At 39.0% G+C, this 23,415-nt stretch overlaps 1 protein-coding gene across 1 annotated transcript in view; it reads left to right on the plus strand.

Annotated features, from left to right (window-relative positions):
• Positions 1-12,381: 12,381 nt before the first annotated feature.
• P2RX3 (purinergic receptor P2X 3) overlaps positions 12,382-23,415 on the plus strand; it is a 38,911-nt gene continuing 27,877 nt past the window's right edge. The window contains exon 1 of the mRNA XM_070934767.1: positions 12,382-12,500. Coding sequence (XP_070790868.1) covers positions 12,382-12,500 — 119 coding nt within the window. The remainder of the gene's footprint in view (positions 12,501-23,415) is intronic.

A 23,415-nucleotide genomic window follows, 5' to 3' on the forward strand; every position in this document is an offset into this window, starting at 1 on the left:
TACATTAAAATGAAATTTTGTTGCATTCAGCTCTCAAAGGATAATTCTGATAATTCAAAAAATATTTACAGACCCCTCGCATCCTGGACATAAACTGTTTCAACTCCTACCCTCAAAACGACACTATAGAGCACTGCACACCAGAACAACTAAACACAAGAACAGTTTTTTTTCTGAACGCCATCACTCGGCCAAACAAATAATTCCCTCAACACTGTCAAACTAGTTACTAAGTCTGCACTACTATTCATCTTCTCGTCATTCCCATCTCCCATCTCCTCCCACTTATGACTGTATGACTGTAACCTTGTTCCTGGTATCCTTACGATTTATATTGATATTGTTTCCTGATTGCTTATTTGTAACCTATGACTATAATTAAGTGTTATACCTTACGATTCTTGATAAGCGTATCTTTTATTTTACGTACACTGAGAGCACCAAGACAAATTCCTTGTGTGTTCAATCACACTTGGCCAATAAAAAAATCTATTCTATTCTATTCTATTCTATTCTATTCTATTCTATTCTATTCTATCCTATCCTATCCTATCCTATCCTATCCTATCCTATCCTATCCTATCCTATCCTATCCTATCCTATCCTATTACCATTATGCACATACCCACATACACATATATGGCACAGTGTAACATCACAGTCTAGTTCGAATGTATACATATACATAGCGGGGGAGGGGGGGAGAGAATCCTGTGTGTTTACAAGATGATGGCATTAGGAACAAAGCTGTTACAGAATCTAGTAATTCTGCTATAGATACTTTGAAACATCCCAGAGGAGAGCAGCAGAAACAGATCATGAAATGGGTATGTGCGGTCTCTAACAATGCTTCGAGCTCTAAGCACATAGCAGTATCCTGAATAATGAGAGATGAGCTTCCCATAATTTTCTTGGTTGTCCTTACCACTCTGTATGGACCTTCTATCTGAAACTCTGCTACACCAAACCAAACTGTGATGTTGTGACCCCAACTCCCGAGCCTGTCCTAACAGAGGAAGAGGACTCAGAAGGTGAAGGGGAGGAACTGACAAGGCCTCCCTCTCCAGGACCCTCCTTTCTGGCAATGCCTCAGGTTCCATCCAAAGGCCAGGAGGAACAGCCTGGGATGTGCCAGGAGGAAGGCATATTGGAGCACCAATTGATAGGAAGCGAGGATGATGAATCCTGGCTTGATCTCAGGCAGTGTCGGAGGGAGAAGTGTGTGCAGCAACAGAAGAGGCATGGGAGGGCCAGAGATTGAGCTGAGTCACGGAGCCACGCCCCACCAGGAATAGTGGGTGGGATTGCTCTTCAGGCTTTGTGACGTACAAAGTTAAACCCTGAAAGTCACATCGTGATCTCTGAAATTCGGCTTGGATATATTTTGGACTGAACATTGACTAAACTCTTGTCTTGTGAATAATTTGTTGCTCCTGGAACGGACTGAAGATAAGTCCTCTTCTGCTTTATGGGAGTGAAACTGGTCTTGGCAGGCATTCAGCAGTTTGCTGCCAAAACCTTGGTCTGCCAACAATTCTAATCTGTTTACCTAATAAAATATTGGCAGGCCTGCTTGGTATTATATTTACCTGTGTGAGGAAGGGGGACAGAACATGTGATGCAGTTTGTTAAAACGCTCTCAATCGTGCCTCTGTAAAAAGTGGCCAGGACAGAAGGAGAAAGATGTGCTCTCCTCATCCAATGCAAAGATAATGTATGAAGAGACCAAGTCAGATTGTTATCTGCACCCACAGATACTTAATACTCCAAAACTGCAGCCTTGATACAAAGTGGGGTATGATTATGCCGGCCCTTTCTAAAATCTTTCTAAGATCTCCTTTGTTTTATCATTCAAAACCAGGTTGTTTTTATTGCACCAGTCCACCAAAGCCTTCATCTCCTCCCTATAAGAATCTTCACTGTCATCCTGGATAAGACCCACCACTGCCATGTTATCCTCATACTTCACAATTTGATTCATAGCAGACTTGGGACAGTAGTCATGGGTCATCAAGGTGAAGAGTAGCAGACTCAAGACACAGCCCTCTGGGGAACCCTTACTCAAGGAGATGGAGTTGGAGACTTCTTCCAACTTGCACAATCTGGGACAATAAGGAATAGCAATAGCACTTAGACTTATATACCGCTTCATTGTGCTTTTAAAGCCCTCTCTATGCAGTTTACAGAGTCAGTATATTGCCCCCAACAATCTGGGTCCTCATTTTACCCACCTTGGAAGGATTGAAGGCTGAGTCAACCTTGAGCCGGTGAGATTTGAACTGCAGAACTGCAGCTAGCAGTCAGCTGAAGTAGCCTGCAGTACTGCAGTCTCACCACTACGCCACCTCGGCTCATATCAATTATCAAGTATCAGTATCCAATTATCAGAAATCAAGTATCCAGTTACATAAAGAAGTATTAAAACAAATACCGTATTTTTCGGAATATAAGACATACCTTAGTTTTTGGGGAGGAAAATAAGAAAAAAGCTGTTTGGTGGGTGGATTGGCCTCCCGGAATACCCCCAACCAGCTGTTTCCAGATCTGAATTTTAGCAACAGATTGGTTGGTTGTGAGCTCTGTGCCTTACTTTTTTCTCTGAAACTTCTAAAACTCTGTTTCAGAAAAAAAAATATTTCTGCTTCTGAAAGCCTCCAAAACAGCTTCAGAAAAAAAGCCTTTTTTTTCTGAAGCTTCTTTCAGAGGCTTTTATTCTGAAGGACTATCTGTACTCTGTTCAATCTCCTTTATTTGGTATTGGTATGTAGATTAACCTCTTCCGATCTGTTGGTTATTGTGTCATTCTCCAGATTTGTTAACATAGTTTGGTTAGAACCTTTTCTGATTCTTCTTTTGTTGCTTGCCATATTATTTTAGATAAAAACCTTTCTGAAGCTTTTTTTCTGAAGCTACTTTTAGAGGCAGCTTTCAGCCTCTGAAATCTCCGTTTGCGCGGCTGGGCGGGGCTACATTCAGAGTATAAGACGCACCCAGATTTTCCCCTTCTTTTTTGAGGGAAAAAGGTGTGTTTTATACTCCAAAAAATATGGTAGTTTGTTCACCAAATGCTGAGGAATTATTGTGTTAAAAGCCGAACTAAAATCAACAAACAGCATTTGCACATGAGTAGAATAGAGGTAGATATAGTTTGCATCAACATCTTTTGCTGTAGCTCTTTATTACAAATCGGCATGCTGACATCACACCCATACATCACTACTCACTACAATGCTTGCTTTGTCTTTCAATGTCTTGTTTCTAATTTTCAGTATTTTACTAACTCCACCCATCTATAACTTTCTTGTCAATTTTCCACTTCTTGCCCCTTTTCTCTTTCCCTTTATATATTTTTCTGTCAGTTCTGATTCAGTCTCTGTATGACTAAATTACTTTAAGATATTTCTTCCGTACTGGTTTTTCACTTTCTCATTCAGTTCATATTCATTCATCACCTATTCCTTCATTCATTCTTGACCCACTCTTCATAAGTATCCCATTGTATTTAATTCAATTTTTCTTTTTTTCCTAATGTGCTAGACTTTCATTTCTATAAAGAAAGTGGAAGAGACACATTTTTACTTTTTTAAGAAACAATTCTTCACAATAGAGCATATACAATCCATTACTTTTTACCAAGATTTGCACATTTTAGAATCTTTATATTCAGTTTTCCATTTTTAGAAAACATTCAACCAAGGTACTCAAATTCAAGCATTTGTTCAAGTCTTTTTGCCATTTATGTAACACTTGCAATCAGTCACAGATTTTCTTGTTAAATACAAATAGTAAAGGTGAGATAATGTACATGTACATATACACGTCTATATTCTAGTAATTGATCTGTCAAGTTTCAGATTCATACTCCTTGTTGCATCAGACAGTCTACTTAATGTTGGCTACTACCATACAGTTTCAGCCAACAATAGAAAATTGCCTGCATACAAAGGTACATTACAGTACAATTTATATTTTCAACCAACACACTTTTAACATCAATATAAATATATATATATATATATAAATATATATCCATCAGTACATTAAACAGGCTAAGACTCTAGGAGACATCACACAGAATAAATCCATTCACTGAAGTATTCCATTTATTCTCATACATTATATATTTCCAACATATGCTGCTCTTATCACATTCAGCTAATCTTCAACTCCATTTTGGCAAAAATTCAAGTCTTTATAATACTTTTTCTCTAAAGCAACAATCATTCATCATACCAGTGGTGGGTTGTCCCCGGTTCGAACCGGTTCTCAAGAATCGGTAGTAAAACCGGCATGAGGCTCCGCCCACTGACCCGGATGTCATCAAAGTTGATCTGCGCATGCGCAGAAGAGCGTGCGCGGCACAATGCGAACTGATAGTAAAGGTAAGTAGAACCCATCCCTGCATCATACCTATCACTATTAGTGCTATCTTTGTTTTCGTTTGCCACAGCCATCTTACATATATTTGTAGGTCTTTGTATTTGGTGACTTCCTACAATTTTTGTTGTTGTTGTTGTTTTAGTCTGTTTTCTTTACCTACTGCAACATCCACTATCCAGACTTTTTTTGCCTGTTTTATCAACAGCTGTTAAATCTTGAGTCTTAATGTGGCAGATGCTTGTCTGTTTGAATTTTAATGTCCCAGAGCACTTTAGCTTCTACATTTCCTATTAGTTTGTTTATTTTGTGGTCCCACCAGTTCTTGCTTGCAGGCAAATGGTATTTCTGCAGATATTGCTTTCTGTTGCTGTCTTTTCAGTTCTGACTTTGTATGCATTTGTTCTTAAGGCTTAGTCTCATGCAGCTAGAAGAGCTCCTCTGTCTCTTTCTTCAGCTCATCTGCTCTTAGCCATTGAGAGTTCTTGCTGTTATCTGCTATGCTTGTTATTTTTTTATGTATTGAAAATATATTAAAATATAATATATTTTATTACATTAAATATTATTGTCATAGGTTCCCATAAAGGTTCCCCTCACACATATGTGCTCGTCGTTCCTGACTTTAGGGGACGATGCTCATCTCCGTTTCAAAGCCGAAGAGCCAGCGCTGTCCGAAGACATCACTGTGGTCATGTGGCCGGCATGACTAAATGCCAAAGGCACACAAAACGCTGTTACCTTCCCACCAAAGATGGTCCCTATTTTTCTACTTGCATTTTTTATGTGCTTTTGAACTGCTAGGTTGACAGAAGCTGGGACAAGTAACGGGAGCTATTACACGGCACTAGGGATTCAAACAGCTGAACTTTGATTGAAAGTTTGATTTATTTAACGACCTTTCAATTGACAAGCTCAGCGTCTTAGCCACTGAGCCACCGCGTCCCTTATATATAATTTGTCTGACACTACTGAATAAAAGGTATTTATTACTTTCTTTTTAGCCATTTTTTCTTGGACAGTAACATATTGTATTTTAATGTTTGTAGTTTATGCTTTTACTTGGCTGTTCACCGCCCTGAGTCCTCAGGGAGAAGGGCGGTATATAAATTTAAAAATAAATAAATAAATAAATATTTCACCCCAAATTATTTCACTATTTTTGTTGTTTATTCTACAGTATTGACTTTAATACAAACGCTCTGTTATTCCTCATTTTCAAAACAGTTTTAAAATTTCCATCAAAATCACTTTATAATGTCTCTGCCTCTTTGAATTTAAATTTTCTCTTGCTCTCTGGCTACAACAACTAGTAGTGTTTTTGACAAAAATAATTTCATCTAAGGTCTAAAACAAATTGATCTCAAAGGCACCTTTCAAGAATTTATATTAGAGTCAGAATATGTTCAGCATAATTAGAAAACAATGTCTGGTTCCATTACTTTTTAAAAATCAATGGTTTATTGATGTTATTGATGGTCTGAAAAGAGCAATTACTTAAGCAGATCTATTTATTCATTTATTTAATGTATACCCACATTAAACATTTGATGTTTAAGGTTCTACCAGGTTACATCCACAGCCATTCATTCTTGGTAGGATGGTTCCTCCCTACCCAAATCCCCACAGTCTCCAGGCACAGAGACAAAACTTGAACAGCCTCACCTACCCACTCTGGAGGTCAAAAGATATAATTGGATACCATCAACATACTATGATACCAAATCACAAACCAGTAAATAGTTTTACCCAATGATCTCATATAGATATTGAATAGGACAGGAAAGTGCCAAGCCCTATGATCTCCCTCAAAGGAGGGCCTTAGGGAGCAACTTCTCCACTGTAAGAAAGAGAATAAGAAAACCACATAAAACAGTCCCCCCTCCATCTTTTGACCCTCCATGCAAAGTTTGTACAGGTTTGCTGCACTTCCTGGCAATGTTCAGAAGACAAGCTCATCCCAAAGATTCTTGCCTTCCCTGATGGGTCTTCCACTCTTTACCAAGGGTCCATCTCATACAACAATATGGTTTCTTTTTGTTAGATCGGGTGATGGAAGAGACAGGACGCGGCTTGCAATAACAGAATAGCTCTTTATTGAGTAGATCTGTGCAACTCAGCAGCCGGCTCATCTGACAGCTTTATAGGGAGCTGTCAGACGGCTCGGCCAGTGGGGTTTGAGTATTTTCCTGCTGTTCTGATGGACCTAAGTGGAGCCTATGTTCACTCCTAATTTAGTATTCAACACTTTTGTTTTCCCCTATTGTATTATTGTAAGCTTTATGCTTACAATATTGTGTGCTTTATGATTGGACAGTGTATCAAACCCAGTGTGGTTTATTTAATAATCCAAGATCAATTAAATCATCAATTGGGCCTAATTCATGGAGTTCAGAAACTGTGCTTTCCTTACATCTCCATCTCCATAGGGAAGCCTGGAAAAAAGTGGGGCTTCCTATTGAATTGGCAAGTGCTGTGCACTGTGCATCTGTGCTGGCACCAAGTCCAAATTTTTCAAACATGCATAGCCCTTTTATTCAGGGCTTCTTCAAAATACAGTTCCATATAAAGTCATTTGGGGTCTTTATTTTTCCCAGACTCAATCTTTGTCTGAACTTGCAACAAAAAAAATGCATTGTTTGTTTTCTTTCCACACATACTATTTATTTGTCCCAGGGGCAGTAATTCTCAAGCTGACAAAAGAGATCTGGAGCATAAATGTTTTACCAGCTTAAAGTAACTTTCCAGAGGGGAGATTCACTGCAGTTACTCTCCATGGAATTGCTCTCAACTTCCCTCTTTTAGATCAGGATAGAAATATATTACAGAGGAAGTACCACTGCTTAATTTTTGCTCGCTCGAACAGTAAATCTCAACTGCGATAGATAAATAATTGCTGAGCTGTGAAAACATTGGGAAATATTTCTCCTGAGTGACAATACGTGAAAAAAAATCATATACCTTTAATCATTCAGGTTGGATTTTTGTTAGTTATTAAAGAGACAAGGTTGTTCTTTGAATTTGATTTAAAATGTTTGGTTTAAAACACTTTTCCCTCATGTTTTTCCTTAGCTTTAAAAAATCATTCATATAAAAACATAAAAGAGTGGTAGTGCCACTGGTTCAGTCACTTTTTCTTCTTCAACCTTGTGGTGTCTCAATTGTTGACAGTCACAAATGTTTAATTTACATCCAATATTACTGAAAAAGAAGCTGGTCAACATAAGGCCTAAAAAGTTTCTGTATTTTTCAGAGTATAAGAATCACTCCCCCCCAAAAAAAAGTGGGTGGAAATGTCTGTGCGGCTTATACAGCAAATGTTGCTGAAGCCCCACCCACCTACTGGCCCCCACCCTTTGGCTGTTTTCAGTCTCCGCGCATCACGTTTTTGGCCTCTACATCCTCTGTTTAGACTCGTTCCAGGCTGCGGGGATCACCACAGCACATTGGCGCCGATCGTCGCCTCCATGCGTCACATTTTTGGCCAGTTCCAGGCAGCAGGGAGCAGTGGCAGCAGCAATCCCCGCCACCTCTAACGGGCCAAAAACATGATGCACAGAGGCCAAAAATGGGGTGTGCAGAGGCCGAAAATGTGATGCGCGGAGATGGTGATTGATGGCGATCGGTGGCGATGTGCTGTGGTGATCCCAGCAGTCTGAAATAGATCTAAAATGGAGCATGCGGAGGCCCAAAACACAATGTGTAGAGTCCAAAAATGCGAGACGTGGAGGCCAAATGCGTGACACACAGAGGAGGCAATTGGCTGTGGTGATCACCACAGCCTGGAACAGCTGATTGGTGATATTCCGGGAGGCCAATCCAGCTGCTAATCAGCTGCTCGTGCTGAATCAGGCTGCGATAATGTGCTGAAGCTGATCGGGCTCTTTGCTGTTTGCTGCAAGGATGCTAGCTAGGTGAATACCGATGGATGCTGGTAGGCAGAGGCAGATTTTTTTTTCTTGTTTTCCTCCCCAAAAACTAATCCGGAGCGTCTTATACTCTGAAAAATATGGTATATATGCTAATTAATATAAATATTAATTTATGTAATATTTTTAATCAATTGGTTCAACCATTTCAGCTTAAACCTTAATTTGGCTTTTCATATTTCTTGTTGTCAGTTATACGTAATTGACACTTTATTACACTCATGCAACAAATTAGGCAAACACAGCCGCTAAGTTGCCAATACTGCAGTTTTTGACAGAAATGATGTGTTAAATCACTGTACAAATGACTCAATCTCTCTTAGTCGTTTCACATCTTTCTCTGTCATTCTCTACATATTTCTCCTTAGAGTGAATCTGTTTGCTAGGATTCTTCAGCAAATATATATGGAAGTGTTTGAAAGAGCTGCCCTTAAAGTTATATTGTATGAATAAGATCCCTTTCACTTGATTCTGTTACAACTCCTCAATCTGCATTTCTTCCTAGGGAGAGTCTTTAACAACAGTTCCACATTTACACATATTTGAAATAGCCATGAAAAGCATGTCTTACATTTCCCTTACACTGCTTAGTATTTCTTAAGTTTGCTGATACCTAGAACTATCTAGCAGAGTCCTAAATCTGCTATAAAAACCATTGAGTTGATCAGATTATAGAAACTGAAGATCTAGAGACATGAAGGTGATAGAACAGCGTAGAAAAATAAATCCTGATTTGGTATATATTAATACTCTGACATTTGTTTCAGCAGTTATAGAACATTTTTAGACTGCAATATAATTGCTATAGCAAAAAACATTTTCTAAAAAAAATGGGGAGCTAGATCAAAACCCTTCACCTGGCATATGGAAATTAAAATCTTTCCAAAAAAAAAAAAACAACACTTGTTCACCTGCCATACAGTTCTACTTATTAATTAAAGATTGCTCTGTAATTCCCACGTCCTGAGGTGATGAATTATCCAAATAATATAGGTATTATTAATTCTAGAGAACCAGTTTGGCCTAGTTGTTAAGCACATGGGACTAGAAAGCAAGAAACCATGAGTTCTGATCCTCCCTTAGGCAGAGAACCAACTGAATGATCTTTGGCCAGTCACTCACTCTCAGCCCAAAGGCAAACCACTTCTGAAATCTTGCCAAGAAAACTGCAGGAACAAGCAATTGCCACAGCTAATAAAACACAACTACAGGATACAAGGCACTTTCTTTATACAAAAAAAGTCATTGGTACAATATTTCTGAAATCTTTTCTCTTGGGGAATACAACAGAATCAATATCCCAGTATTAGATTTCATCTTCGATATCATAGTAATAGAAGGAAGAGAAGTCGCTTTTCTGAAATGTGTCTCTTTCATGTGCTGATTCAGCACTGTATGTTGGGCAGTATTCAATGCTATAACCAGGAAATTTGGGCATGATTCTTGACACTATACACTTTTTTCTGTCCTTTCTGGGCTTGATGGAATAGCATCGTGTGTGTGGGGGGGGAGGGGGCATGTATTTTTGGATCATGTGAAATATGTCATTTTTTTAAGGTGCTCAACACCTCCCCTTCTTGTCACACCTGTTTAACCAGTATTCAAACTTTGTGTGGGGGAATCAAACTTGGATGTTGGTGGATGATCTCATGTAAAGCATTTCACGCACATGTTATAATTGTTGTATTGTTATGTTTCCATGCATAAGAACTCATAATTATCTTTCAAGCCCTGAATAACTGAGGTTCCTCTTGCTAAACCTATGGGAGATGAGCTCCCTTCCATGTCCCAGAGGTTTAAATGCTTTTGAAATACCTTCCAATCATTTGTTAGGAGTAATCTATAAAATTAATCCTGTAATTTCTGTATAAATTCAAAGGGAGGAAATGTACAAAAGCCACCAAATTATGAAAACAGAGCCTGCCTAATGTAATTTTAATCTTGTGTCCCACACTGCTATTGCATGTTATTCTTCAAGTACTCGTCTGCAGTGAATGCAGAAAAGTTTTCCTGCACTGAGACTTTCACAGTCCTGCTATTGCTTTTATAAGTGTCTTGATCCTTGCTTTGCAATCCTGAAAATAGAGACATTTTCCTACTTAGGGTTGAAGGTGAACATAATGCCCAGAATGTCTGCGTGTAAACTGAGTCTGTAAAACTAGGGAGCTTGATTACCCAAATGTGAGTGGAATGAAAATAGAACCTGGGCTGTTTAAAGCTGGGAACAAACTGGGTCTGTTGGCAGCAAGAGAATCCGAAGAGAGACAGAGAGATTGCCAATAGCTCTCTTGCCCATTTCTCTTGCTAACCCATAGATGGCATCAGAAGTAAGAAGACAAAAAGCAGGTCCTTCAACACCAGTTCTGTCAGCAGAAGAGAGAACCAGAGAAGCAGGCTTTCTGTTGTCAGTGATAATAATGTGGAATTAAAAACATGCAGTGAAGGGTTGGTAGGAGAAGCAGGAGAGGTTGGCTTTTTAGTACTGGTTCTCATGGAATCAAAAAGAGCCACTACCAGCAAATTGCCTTTCCAGTGGCGGTGCAAAGGGAGATGGATACAGTTCTTCAATCAGTATTCCACAGTCAAGACAGTGCCCAGAGTGTGGGTTTGTTTTATTGTAGGGGTGCTATCTGCAGAGGCATCTCCTACTAGAGTAAATCTTTCTGCTGCCCCCTTCATTTTGGTGCTACAGTGCCACAGCCTCGGGGTATTTTTTTCCCCCTCATGTCCAGTGGTCTTCACATACACAAAAAAGTGTATGGCTAGCAGAACTGGCACCTTTAAGATTTTTTTTTTTTTTTTGGCTAGCAGAACTGGCACCTCTAAGATTCACTTCTCCTTTTTCCTCACTTTTGCTACTCCTACCATAGAAAGGGTGATTAAAAGGAAGGGAGCAAAGACCCCTTGGTTGCCAATTCTCTGATTCCATGGAATGATCACTCCATTTGGATAAGAGAATTAAGAGCAGAAAACTGATGGGCCATCTGCTGTCAGTTATTTGCCGCATCCCATCCTACCTCTCTTTTCTTCCTGCTTCTCATGCAGATCTCACTCCTATTCTACTTTGGCATCAAGACAAAACAAGGACTATAAGTACAATCAGCAATCTCTGAAATCAGCATTTTTTTCACAAGATCATCCGCTGAATGTTAGCACTTTGCTGCTGCCTCTCAATTGCGAGGATGAGTTAAGTGTCCCTGTCCCAACATTTATACACTCGTGATTTATAGCATCACCAAGCCATTGTGATGGCAATACGAAACTGCTTTCATTACAGATATATCACCAAAGTGACGACCATAGAAATCGCTTTTGTGGAAATGGTGAACATTAATATTTAAAAAGCACATGTACATACACTCTCATCCCCAGTAGGATAAGTCTGAACCCACTACTGCTCTTTAGAAAGAGCTCCACATGCTGCTGCCTTCGGAAAGGAGTCTGAAAGATGTACCTGGAGACAGATATTCTCACCGGATATCCAGTTACTTAGCTCTTCTCGCTATCATTGATCTGAGACTCTTGGGAGGGTAGTGGAGACAGGATTGTGTTAGGACCCCTCCCATTTTTCAATTTGGTCTCCAAGGAAAACTGTTCTTCAGTCTTCCTCTTCTCTTTGTGATCCCTTCCCCCATTTTCCGACTGTGTGAAGTTCCCAGCACTCACAGAAGCAGCGTCTGTAGGGCTGGAACACCACTCAAGAAAATGCAGCACTTGCGGATTCATTATTTAATGCTAAGATGTCTTCCATCTACATACTTGCTAGAATCCAATTTGTAACTGATGAGCTGGGAAGCCCCACCTTTCTCTGACAGCATCATTATAGTGTTCAGTGGAGATGGGAGTAAGATCTTATTAAAGGGGTCCCTGCACTTCAGATTGGCCCAGAGTTGCAGCAGAGAAGAGCTGGAAGGAGCCAACTTGATATCTCTTGGAAGCGTCTTCTGTGCATTCTGCCAGCACTGCTTGCACCACTGGTGTCTGTTCCTGCCCTCATCATTGCAACCCTTGGCCTTCTCCTCTGGCTTGCAGGGAATCTTGGAGTTGCTCCTCAGTATCCATGCTTTCCTCCAGCATGACGTGCGTAGCAAACTTCTTCACCTATGAAACCACCAAATCAGTGGTGGTAAAGAGCTGGACCATCGGCGTGATCAACCGGGCTGTCCAGCTGCTCATCATTTCGTACTTCATTGGGTGAGGGAAGGCAGATGCAACTGGGGGTGATATCTCCTAACCTAGAAGGGGGGGAGGATGTAAATATCAGGTAGGAGTCTAGCCCTCAGATATCACTTTTCAAAAAAGATTTCTTTATTGGAGAAAGTTTAATAGAGGGGGTGGGAAGAATGCAGTGAAGGGAAAAAATATCTAAATACTGACTCTGAAAATGTGAAAAATAAGGCAGGGTAGGCTGCTTGACCGACCATGTGGAGTCCTTAGTGCAGCTTCAAGTGCATGGGGTCATAAGCATGGAGAAGATTTGAGAGAGGTAAGAATTTGCATCCTAATTATCTTTAAGCTTTCAGAAATCCATATTTCTATGACTGCCAGGTATGAAAAAGGAGTGTATGGAAGGAAGCTCATGTCTCATGAGATTGCTTGCCAATGTCTCCTCCTACAGGTAGGGACTTAGGTAACAAGCTGCAAATTGCTCCATTCTGCGGTGATGAAGACAGGGTATTTTTTGAAGAAGTAGAAGAATGGATTCAGATCCCTTTTTATCTGAAAGATCTAGATTCCTCAGCTAGTCATCATCTAAGTGAAAGCTACACGAATCTGGGATTTCTGTTTATTGTTAATTTAGAGGCAATTACTTTGAGAAGTAAAGAAGGACTGTCAGTATTTGTTTTCGCTTTCCTGTGCAAATATTTTGCTTTTTTGTTGTTGTTGTTATGCATCATGTAGAGTCAGTTAGAACTTTTGGACATTCGAAGGCAAAGGAACTAATGAAATGAAGTTATGAGTGAAAATGAGTGAACAATTATTTCACCATTATCTCAGATTTGAACTTCCCAATTTGATATCAAGAACGATAGTAGCAACCTTATAATCTGCCACAGACCAAGGTTTACTTTACCATGCTCCCATATATCAGTTTGTGGTGCTGTGATAACATTCATATCACCTTATGGCCAGATGTTACCAATAATTGTGTGAATCCATGCTGCATGTACTTTATCGACTTTAGCGGAGAGGCAGACAACAGGCAAAGAAATTGGTGGCAGTTTATCATTTCATATGGTAACTGGTGCCTATTCTGAATAAGGGAGAAGTTTTGAGGGGGAATGGAAGAATAGTACAATTACTTCAATCACAGCTCAGTGATAAAAAAAAACCTTGCTTTGTATATGGGAGGTTTTTTGGTTCAAACTTGGGTATCTCTGGTGTAAATGGTCCAGCAGTAAACCATATGAAAATGCTCTGGAAGTCTCAACCCAAATATTGGGTAGATGAACAAGCAGACTGTCCCTGGTTTATGATAGTTTTTCAATGCTTCATGGAAGACTATGTAGGCAGGAAGGAGCAAAGTTTTTTCTGATGGGATGATATTTTGCCTCAGTCTGTATGTATTGGAGGAATTCCCTAAATCCTAAGGATACTTCCAGACTAAAGTCTTCTGGCTCAGTGCCAATGAAAAAGAATTGTGAAGCCATTCTTCCCCTCTCTCATTAATTTTTTAAAAAATGTGAATGGTAAGGAAAAGATGAAAGAAATGGTGGGAAAGTTTGGATGGCCACCAATACAAAAAAATTAAACAAGGAGGCACAATGGCATAATTCAAAGCCTTACCTATAAGCACCTCTGGAGGATTCTTTGAAATAAAATTGGAGTATTGTAGCATTCCACAGAAAATGTTACTTATAGTTATGTGTGAGGGAGAAAAAGGCACATGGGACTACTATATGAGATGAGAATTATGTTGGAAGGCATGTTAGGAAATTGGAAGCTATTTAATCCATTTTAAGATGACATAAGCAGAAGGGTTATGAGGAAAAGAAGCTATTAATGTGATTATCAGCTACAGGGACATAAGTGATGAGGATACTGGTGAAAGCCTGCAACTAACCGGAAGAGGAAGCAGTAGTTACAAAGCCACTTCTACTAAAACCTTGTGTTAACATACTGTAGTTGCAGGAAGATCCCAGTTAAGTATGCTGGAATAGTTACCGCAGCTGTGGTGGTGCAGTGGTTAGAATTCAATATTGGAGGCTGAGTCTGCTCACTGCCAGGAGTTCAATCTTGACCAACTCAAGATTGATCAGTCTTCCATCCTTCCAAGGTTGGTAAAATGAGGACCCAGATTATTGGGGGCAACATGCTGACTCTGTAAACAGCTCAGATAGTGCTGTAAAGCACTATGGAGCAGTATATAAGTCTAAGTTCTATTGCTATTGCTATTATTATTGTGAATAGGGTAACATCATATTGAATCTATCTCACAACAGGGATGGGCAAATTACTGGCTTACTGTATCTACTCAGACTTTTACTAAATTCTAAAATCCACTAGTTGGCTCCCAAGGCAAAAATTACATGCTTGGATCAATTCTGTGTCTCAGCATTTATTGTGAGCACCACGATTGAACAAAGCTCAGAATCTTTCTTCACACGCACAAAAAATGCCCTTGTACTTTGGATTTTCTGTACTCTCAATATATTTGAGTGAATTTCTGTATGTGCTATTTTGTTGTTGCTTTTTTATTTTTTAAAGGGGAATCTGAAACACTTGGTATTCTATGGTAAATCACTCAGATGGGTGTCTGAATTATTTCTGCTATGGATCAATTCAGACATCCTTCAGTTTCATAGTAAAGTCTGATTAGAATCTGAAAGTTAACAAAAGAATGTTCCATTACGACTACAAATAGATTATAGATGGTAACTCTGCCTGCAGCTGCTGAATACCAGGATGAAGAAAACTCCTAAGGCAATGCATTGTAGATAATGTAGTCATCTAAAATATGAATATCTGTGATTTCAATTTCCTGTAGAGCCGTGGTTCTCAACCTGTGGGTCGCGACCCCTTTGGGGATCAAACAACCCTTTCACAGGGGTCGCCTAAGACCATCGGAAAACACATATTTTCAATAGTCTTAGGAATAATTTTATGGTTGGGGGTCACCACAACATGAGGAACTGTATTAAAGGGTCGCGGCATTAGGAAGGTTGAGAACCACTGCTGTAGAGGGTTTGTTGAACCCCATAGAATAATATTCAGGGTTCAGATGCTACTTGCATCTGAAGAGTCCCAGTAAAAATGAAACCAGTAATGTGATACCTCCTAGTGATCCCTGTAACTCTTCTGTAAAAATAAAAAATCTTAATGTTGTAGATATTTTCTGGAGTATTTGGAACATGTAAGTCATCAAAGTTTGGAAAAGGTGATATACTACAACACCCCTTCCAACAATAAGAAGGATGTACTGTATATGAGAGGGAGACCTTGCCTTCACTTCCTCTTTACAATGGTACAATTTTACTCAGACTATAATAATGTGCTCCATGGGTTGTATCATGTTTTCATTTCATCACCGAATAAGGAACAAAATATCTTTAAATGATCATTAGCTTGCCAGTTTTAAAATAATAGTCTCCCTCACCCTGCAAGCCAGTGCTATATTCCATCACAGTTTGAAGCTCATCCCTTATTTTGGAGGTGAGGTCAATCAACCTATGTGTTTGCAGATAAATTTTGGGAATGTCAGGAGGTGAGGCTATAATCCCTTCTACTCTGGCCACTTAGTCAAATTCCATCACAGCTCTTTCTTTCCCAGTGTTCCCCCTCTCCATTCCCACTTTATTTTCTGAGTTCCTTTAACATCCATTATCTTCTCCTTCCAGTGCACTTGAAACCAAGTTCCCTCCAGGCTTTTAAAAAGGGGAATGGAAACTATGCTAATGCCATGCCATGCCATCTATGTTATGCTATGCTATGCTGTGCTGTGCTAGGAAGATGGGGGCTCTCCTGTTTTAACAATGTAGTGGTTGGAGGTGTATCTTTATTTTAAAGTGCAGCAACCTCATTTTAATTTTTTGCTGTGCCCAGAAAATAAGGAGAGATGCTGAAGTGGGTTTTTGTGGCATATCCCTGTATTTTTCAATATCAATCACTTTCCCCTCCCATGAAGTAAGAGAGGTGGGCTAGACAATTTCATTTCTCCTGCTTTACAAAATCTATTTAATTAGGCAAACATCACAGGCAATCTACTTCCTCCCTCTCTGGGGTGATTTCTACATTTATTAATATTATTATTCCATATTACTTAAACTTGAGAGATGGCCAAATAGGATGTGAGAAGAGAGACAGATAATGAACCTACAGAAGCCCAGGCAGAGTCTTGAAGTGAGTTCTCCTCCATTCCTGCTGCAGTGCATTGATTGGTGGACATTTTCCCCATTCACCAGTGATGTGTGGCAAGGGGGATGGCAGCAAGGTCAGGCAGGGGTGGTGGTGGAAACAAACCCTAATCACCGTCCAGTTATGAGTGGAGCAGTCACCAATCTGGACAGCACTCTCTGCAGTGACCCAGAACAGATAAAATTGAAGAATGATAGAGATTGGCAGCTGGGACAGCTATGGTTATTTCTGGAGCGTTTTGCAGCCACTCCAACATGGGTGGACAGGAAAGCTGGAGAGATCATAGCAGGCAGAGCAATTCTGAAATATGATATAAGGAAGCAGATCTGCTGATTTTTCCTATTTATTTGCTTATACATTTGTGAACAAAACAAGAAGTAACGTCATCTTTGAAACAAATTCATTTCTTGGTGACTTACTGTATATGGAAATATCCATGCAGTTTTCTTGGCATGATGGGGATTAGCGCCTCCCTCTTCCTTTTTTTCCCCCCAACCTCCAGTCTCACCTACAAAACAAATATTGCAAAAATTCTGTAAATCTCCATGTTGTCTGCTCTGAACAAAGCTTTAGGTGAGGTTGACCTGTTGGAGAACTGGGAACAATTTAACAGCATGTCTTTAATGCTTCCCATTTTATGATAAGCCTTATTATTTTAATCTTTTTGAACTGACTAAATAATCAAGATAGCGGTTGTAAAGGATGAGAGAGAGAGAGAGAGAGAGAGAGAGAGAGAGAGAGAGAGAGAGAGAGAGGGAATGCAACAGCTCAGTGACCTATAGGGTAGAATACGAATTCAAAACAAATGGAAGCATTGATCTGGAAAACACATCACAGAAGGGAAAATATGATATTTCTGATAAAGACAGTATTCTTCAAAATATCTTGCAAATCCATCTGCAGAAGTTTAACTTAACTTATAGTTAAAGTTAAAATAAAAATTTTGACCCAGTAATTAGAGAGACTGGCTATAGGTTTGCAGCCTTTCTGATCTGTAAAGTGGGCTGAAAAACCCTGGCAGCTACAGGAGTATGACATAAAGCAAAACAAAAAGCCACTTTCTGCATTGTAAAAGGGGTGATACAGTCAGTAGCTGTAGAACTTATGCAATATGTGGAAACTGCATTCATATCAGAGGAATGATGAGTCTGTCTCCTTTACCTGGTGTAAACTTCCTTGCTAGGCATTAGTCCAGATGAATATGGATGGGTAAAGGGGTTCATGGCAGGAAATAACTCCCATCATCCACTCCCCGCAAAGCTCTGTTTGAGTGCCACAGTCGTTTTCCTCTCCCCTTCGGACGTTTTTTTTTTTATTGAAAAAGTTTTTCAAATACAAATTTTTCCCCCTTTTTTCTCCCCCCCTCCTCCCTAACCCCCCCTCACCACCCGTCCCCCTGTGACTTCTTCAAAGTAAAATCCAAGTTCATAACAGATTATATAATATTTTACCATCCCCTTACTCCATCCCCCAAATACTGACCCTTTCTTTCTAATAATATTATTACATCCCCCTTTTACCATACATTTCAGAATAACATTCTACTATAACATTGTATAATAACTTCTGATTTAGCATAATAATATTATTATGACTCCCAATTTAGCAATAATCTGCCCTTTTTCTCCTCCCCCATACATATATCTATATATTAATATAACATTTCAAAACAACCTTCCACTTTAAGACTATATAATAAATCCTAATTTAACATTTAATCTGTTGTGTATATTAATATAGCATTTCGAAGCAGCCTTCCCCTATAAAGCTATATAATAAATCCTAATTTAACATTTATTCAACTCTATCCATTTCCTCCACTCCCATAAATGTATCTCTTAAACATCCCTTTTCTTAAACTAAACAATCAATAAACTAGCCTGTCTCCACCCACTTTCCTACAAAATTACCATACATAACAATTCTTAATATCTTTATTCTTCTGCCCACCCTACTAAAAAAAATATTCCCTTATATAGATAAAATCAATGACTTTAAATTTATAATCCATATAATATCTTCTTTGATGTCTCTCCACTGGATTGTTAACTCCATCACCCATATTAGGGTAACATAACATCCTGATTGCAACAGAATGTTCAAAGTCCTCAGTTATCATCTGCCCCCATCAATAATAAATATCTTCATGTATATAAAAAAAGAAAACAACCACCCAAGTGACATTATAATTGTATTCCATATAATATCTGTAATAGTGGATTTCTTCAGGATTATTAATTCCCACCATCATAATGGGGTAACAACCAGATCTTCTGCATGCCCCAGCATAGCTCTCTTGCCATGTAGCTCAGCATAAACATGATATATTTATCAAAAAAAGTCCAAAATAGATAATTCCAATCCAACAATTTAAGGCCCTTTTCACTTTAAGGCCCAAAATTACAGCATTGCAGAGGTCTGTCACTCTCCTCAGGATAATATTAACCAATACTTCGCCTCAACTATCTTTTCATGTATTCAGTCATCTTTTAAATAACTGGCTTCACTGTTGCCTAATTTAGAAATTTTTGTTTTTGCGAGATCTATTTCTTTTTTTCTTGACTTGTTGTGGGTTTGATCTCCATCCTAATCTCCTTTCTACGAGTTGTATATCGACTGATCGGTTTTCATTCTGATTTATAACTTGATCTTGTTGGTTTTGCTTTTGTGACTCATATTTCTTTTCTATAAGTTGTGTATCAACTAATTGATTTCCATGCTTGTCTGTGACTTGATGAATCATCACGTTAGAATCCAATGCCACATCTCTCTTATTTATGGATAATCCAGCTGAGGTATCTAAAGAATCCAAAGGCGATTCATCTACAGAGGCCTCTGTAACTCGATATTTTTCCTTTATTTCCAACTCCTTCTGCTTATCTTGTGTTGTGCCTAAAGATGTTGAGCTCATTTTCAACATTTTTTGGTAAAATTCTTCCGCTTTTTCAACAGTATTTAATTGGTATCTTGCTCCTTGATATCTCAATATTATACCAACTGGAGCATCCCACCTAAATAGAATATTTCGTTTTTTAAGCTCAGTCACCAGAAAACCAAATTTCTTTCTTTCCAATAACATCTTAGGTGGTAGCTCTTTGTATATCCAAATCTTTCTTCCAAACAAATGCAGAGTAGAATTAAAAGATTTTTGCACAATATTATTTCTTATTTCTTTGTCTGTAAAATAAATCACCACATCTCTAGGCAATTGCCTTTGCTTTGCAATCCAGGAGTTTATTCTATAAACTCTGTCAATCCTACAAAATACTTCCTCAGGATGAACCTTTAAGATCCCAGCCAGAATTTCAGAAGATATTTTCTTTAAGTCATCTCTGTTGTTTTCCTGTAATCCTCTCAGTCTAATCGCATATTCTGTGAGATTATATTGCATCATTAAAACTTCTTTTTCAATCCGTTGTTTTATATTTTCTGCATTACAAGTCTTTTGATCAACTTCCATTTTAGGTTTTTCTTTTAAGCTATTGTCTTGAGTGTTTATCAAATCATTTTCAATTCTTTGTATTTTATTATCCAAATTATCCTCAATTTCGTCCATTTTAGACTCTAATAAATTAATATTTGTGTCCAACTTCATAATAATTTCTGAAAAACCATTAGTCACTTTTGCAATCTTTCGTTGCAAAGTATCAAACTTTAATTGCACCAATTCTTTAATTTCCTGCTTAAATTTTTCAAAGTTCTGATTCACAATCTCATCCCTTCTTACAATCTCCTCCAAGAGAAATTCAATTATATTAAAATCAGTTTTCTGAGTCTGTAGGTTTAGAACTTGTTCATATAGTTTGTAAATGGGGGGAGTCCCCCCCCCACTGCTTGTTTGTCCGGCTTTGTAAGTCTAAACGCCATATTTCCACACAGACAAACTCTTTTAAGAAAGAAAAAAGAAGCAAAGAAAGAGAAAAAAAAAAAGCTTCTTTCCAAACAAGATCAATATCAAATCTCCAGGAAAGAGAAAACACAAAAGTGGAGCTTTTTCTTCAATTGTAGCCAAGAATATTTATTCCGCTACTTTGTGGCTTAATAAGAAATGGAAGGACTTTCCCTTTCGGCTTTCCCTGCTCAAACTTCGGCAGTCGCCATTTTAAAAGTTCTTTTTTACTTTCTTCAATATCTTTTACAAAATAAGTAAGTCGCCATTTTAAAAGTTCTTTTTTACTTTCTTCAATATCTTTTACAAAATAAGTAAAAATACTTGCAATTTAGGGTCATAGGTCCAGATCTCATCCTCTTTACTTAGTCTGTTAGTTTTCTTGAAAGACTTGTTCTCGTCGCCTTGCTCTGCAAAAAAGCAGAGGTCTCCCAATGCCCGGAGCAGCGGCGAGTGAAATAGGGAGCCTCATCCGCTTCGCCCCCAGGAGTAAAAAAAAACTCTGGGGGCTTCGTGGAAAGCTCTACCTACACTCACCTGCTCTATCTCACATTTCCTCATGGAAATGGAGTTTTTCGAGCCACCTTTCCGTTGTAAAGGCGGCTCTTTACAGGCGATGGGGCTGGTGGTCCCGAGGGACCGTCTGGCAGCGACAAGAAGCAAACCGGAAGTCCCCCTTCGGACGTTGTTAAAACAAAATTTCATTAACAACAACAGGTGCTTCAGCCTTGCCAGCACCCCCTATCAATTCCCCCTCCCCCTTGCAAAAGGGAAATTTGGTTCTGTTCAAATACAAGTTGCTGGCAAGAACCAGATTGTTAAATCTTGCTCTCTTCCCTGGAGTCTATCAAGATGATGAACAATTTTGTTCTTCTTAGGCAAATTGTTTCTTACTGCCGGAAATGCATTTGACTCAATTCTAGCTAAAGATATTTGTAGCCAAGACTCTGAGCCACAGCATACTTATTAGAGAGTACAGTTACTTCCTTGACTTACAATCGTATTTTAACCCATAATTAGGATCATGAGTCGTGACCAGTGGTGGGTTGTCCCTGGTTCAGACTGGTTCGCAAGAACCGGTAGTAAAACTGGCGGGAGGCTCTGCACCCTGATCCGGACATCATCATAAGTGATCTGTGCATGCACAGAAGCTTCTGAGCATGCACAGAAGAGTGTGCATAGGTGCGATATGAACCGGTAGTAAAGATAAGTAGAACCCACCCCTCGTCGTGATGGCCATGAAGCAGGTCATCACATGGTTGTACCTGATTTTATGACATTTTTGTGGCAGTTGTAAAGCAAATGCAGTGGTCATAAAGTGAAAATGGTGGTTTTTAAACAAACCTATTCTTCACTATGGGGTGGTGGGTTTTTTTGTTTTTTTTTGCCAGAAACTAGAACTAAATACTGATTTCTAACAAACATGTCATAAACTGTGCTCATGTGATCATGGGATGCTGCAAATGACCATAAATGCAAACCAGTAGCTGAGCACCAAAATGCAGCCATATGACCGTGGAAAAGGGCAACCGTCAGAACTTGAATCCAGATCACAAGAACTTGTGGGGGTGTATATTAACCTTAAATAGTCATTAAATGACCAGTTGTAAACCAAGGGCTACCCGTAAAACTCATTAACCATAGGGTGAATCACTTCTGAGTCAAGAGGCATCCTTATCCTGCATCTCCCATTGAAAGCAACAGGGCTTCAATTATTAATAGTTTCTTCCATTGATTTCAGTGTGATTTAGGAGACATTGCTACCTATGTGTGTCGAGTTTACTTGAATGCATTAGCATTTGCTCAGGATACAAACAATGAGGCTGCTCGTCATAACTAATTTCAGCTGGATAAAATTGTCTTTCTATGTGTGGAATTTTTAAGTGCGGTTTTCAAATGCTTTAATTGCAATAATCGGTCATGAATAAAAAGAGACTTTTCTCTCTCTCACGCACACACACAAACCCATATATATCCATAGAAAAGTCCTGGTTAAAATGAGTTTGTTTGGGTTTTTTTTTTTTTTGTCAGCGTTGTATAGTCAACCGGAGACTGTTCAAAAGTTGAAACCACTCAAGTGACAAGCAGCACAATCATCTTGCTTCATTACTGTGACAGAGTTTTGGATTAGCAACAGATCTCTCTTTTTCCAGCCTGGTGCCCTCTGTATAATGATGGGTTATAACACCAGCTCCCCAGTTATAACTCATGCCATCTCCAGCGACATGAAGAGGATTGCTGCTGCAATATGACATTCTCTCTGCTCTTATATCTAGAAAGTGATGTGTGCTGGAGCTTTGTTTTGCTATGCTGCTTATTCTGTCTTGGCATTTTCATTCAGTTGGCCTACTTTCCCGCTCCCCATCCCCTTGGAGACTTCTCACTCCTTCTTAGCTTTGCCTAGGCTTTTATATTGGAATTCAGTTACCCATATCATTCTGCTTTTCAGCACCAAAAGGCTTAAATGCATCCATTATATTTTGCAAGAGGAGCATAACAGCAGCCCAAATCCAGCAACTGCTATATTAGTCAACTGATCTGGAGAATGAATATAAATGCACCCAAAATCACCTCCACTAGTTCAGATAATTCACTGATTTTATTCTATTGTGTACTTTATTTATGGGAGGGATGGATGGATAGATTTTCTATCTTTCCACCCTGGTGCGTATTAAAAGCAATTCACAAAAGCTAACACACAAAAATATCACAAGCTAAAAATACTGTTCAAAACTGACACTAAAATAGGCACTAAAATAATTCCGCTATTAAAAGCCTAGTGAAAGAGAAGCGTCTTTACAGATTTTCTGAGCGCAGAGAGAGAGGAAGCCAAATGCAGGCCCTGAGGGAACGCATTCCATATCT

Source organism: Pituophis catenifer, unplaced genomic scaffold (assembly GCF_029215685.1).
Source record: "Pituophis catenifer annectens isolate HBS135680 unplaced genomic scaffold, rPitCat1.0.hap2 SCAF_1, whole genome shotgun sequence".
In the NCBI taxonomy this organism is placed as follows: domain Eukaryota; kingdom Metazoa; phylum Chordata; class Lepidosauria; order Squamata; family Colubridae; genus Pituophis; species Pituophis catenifer.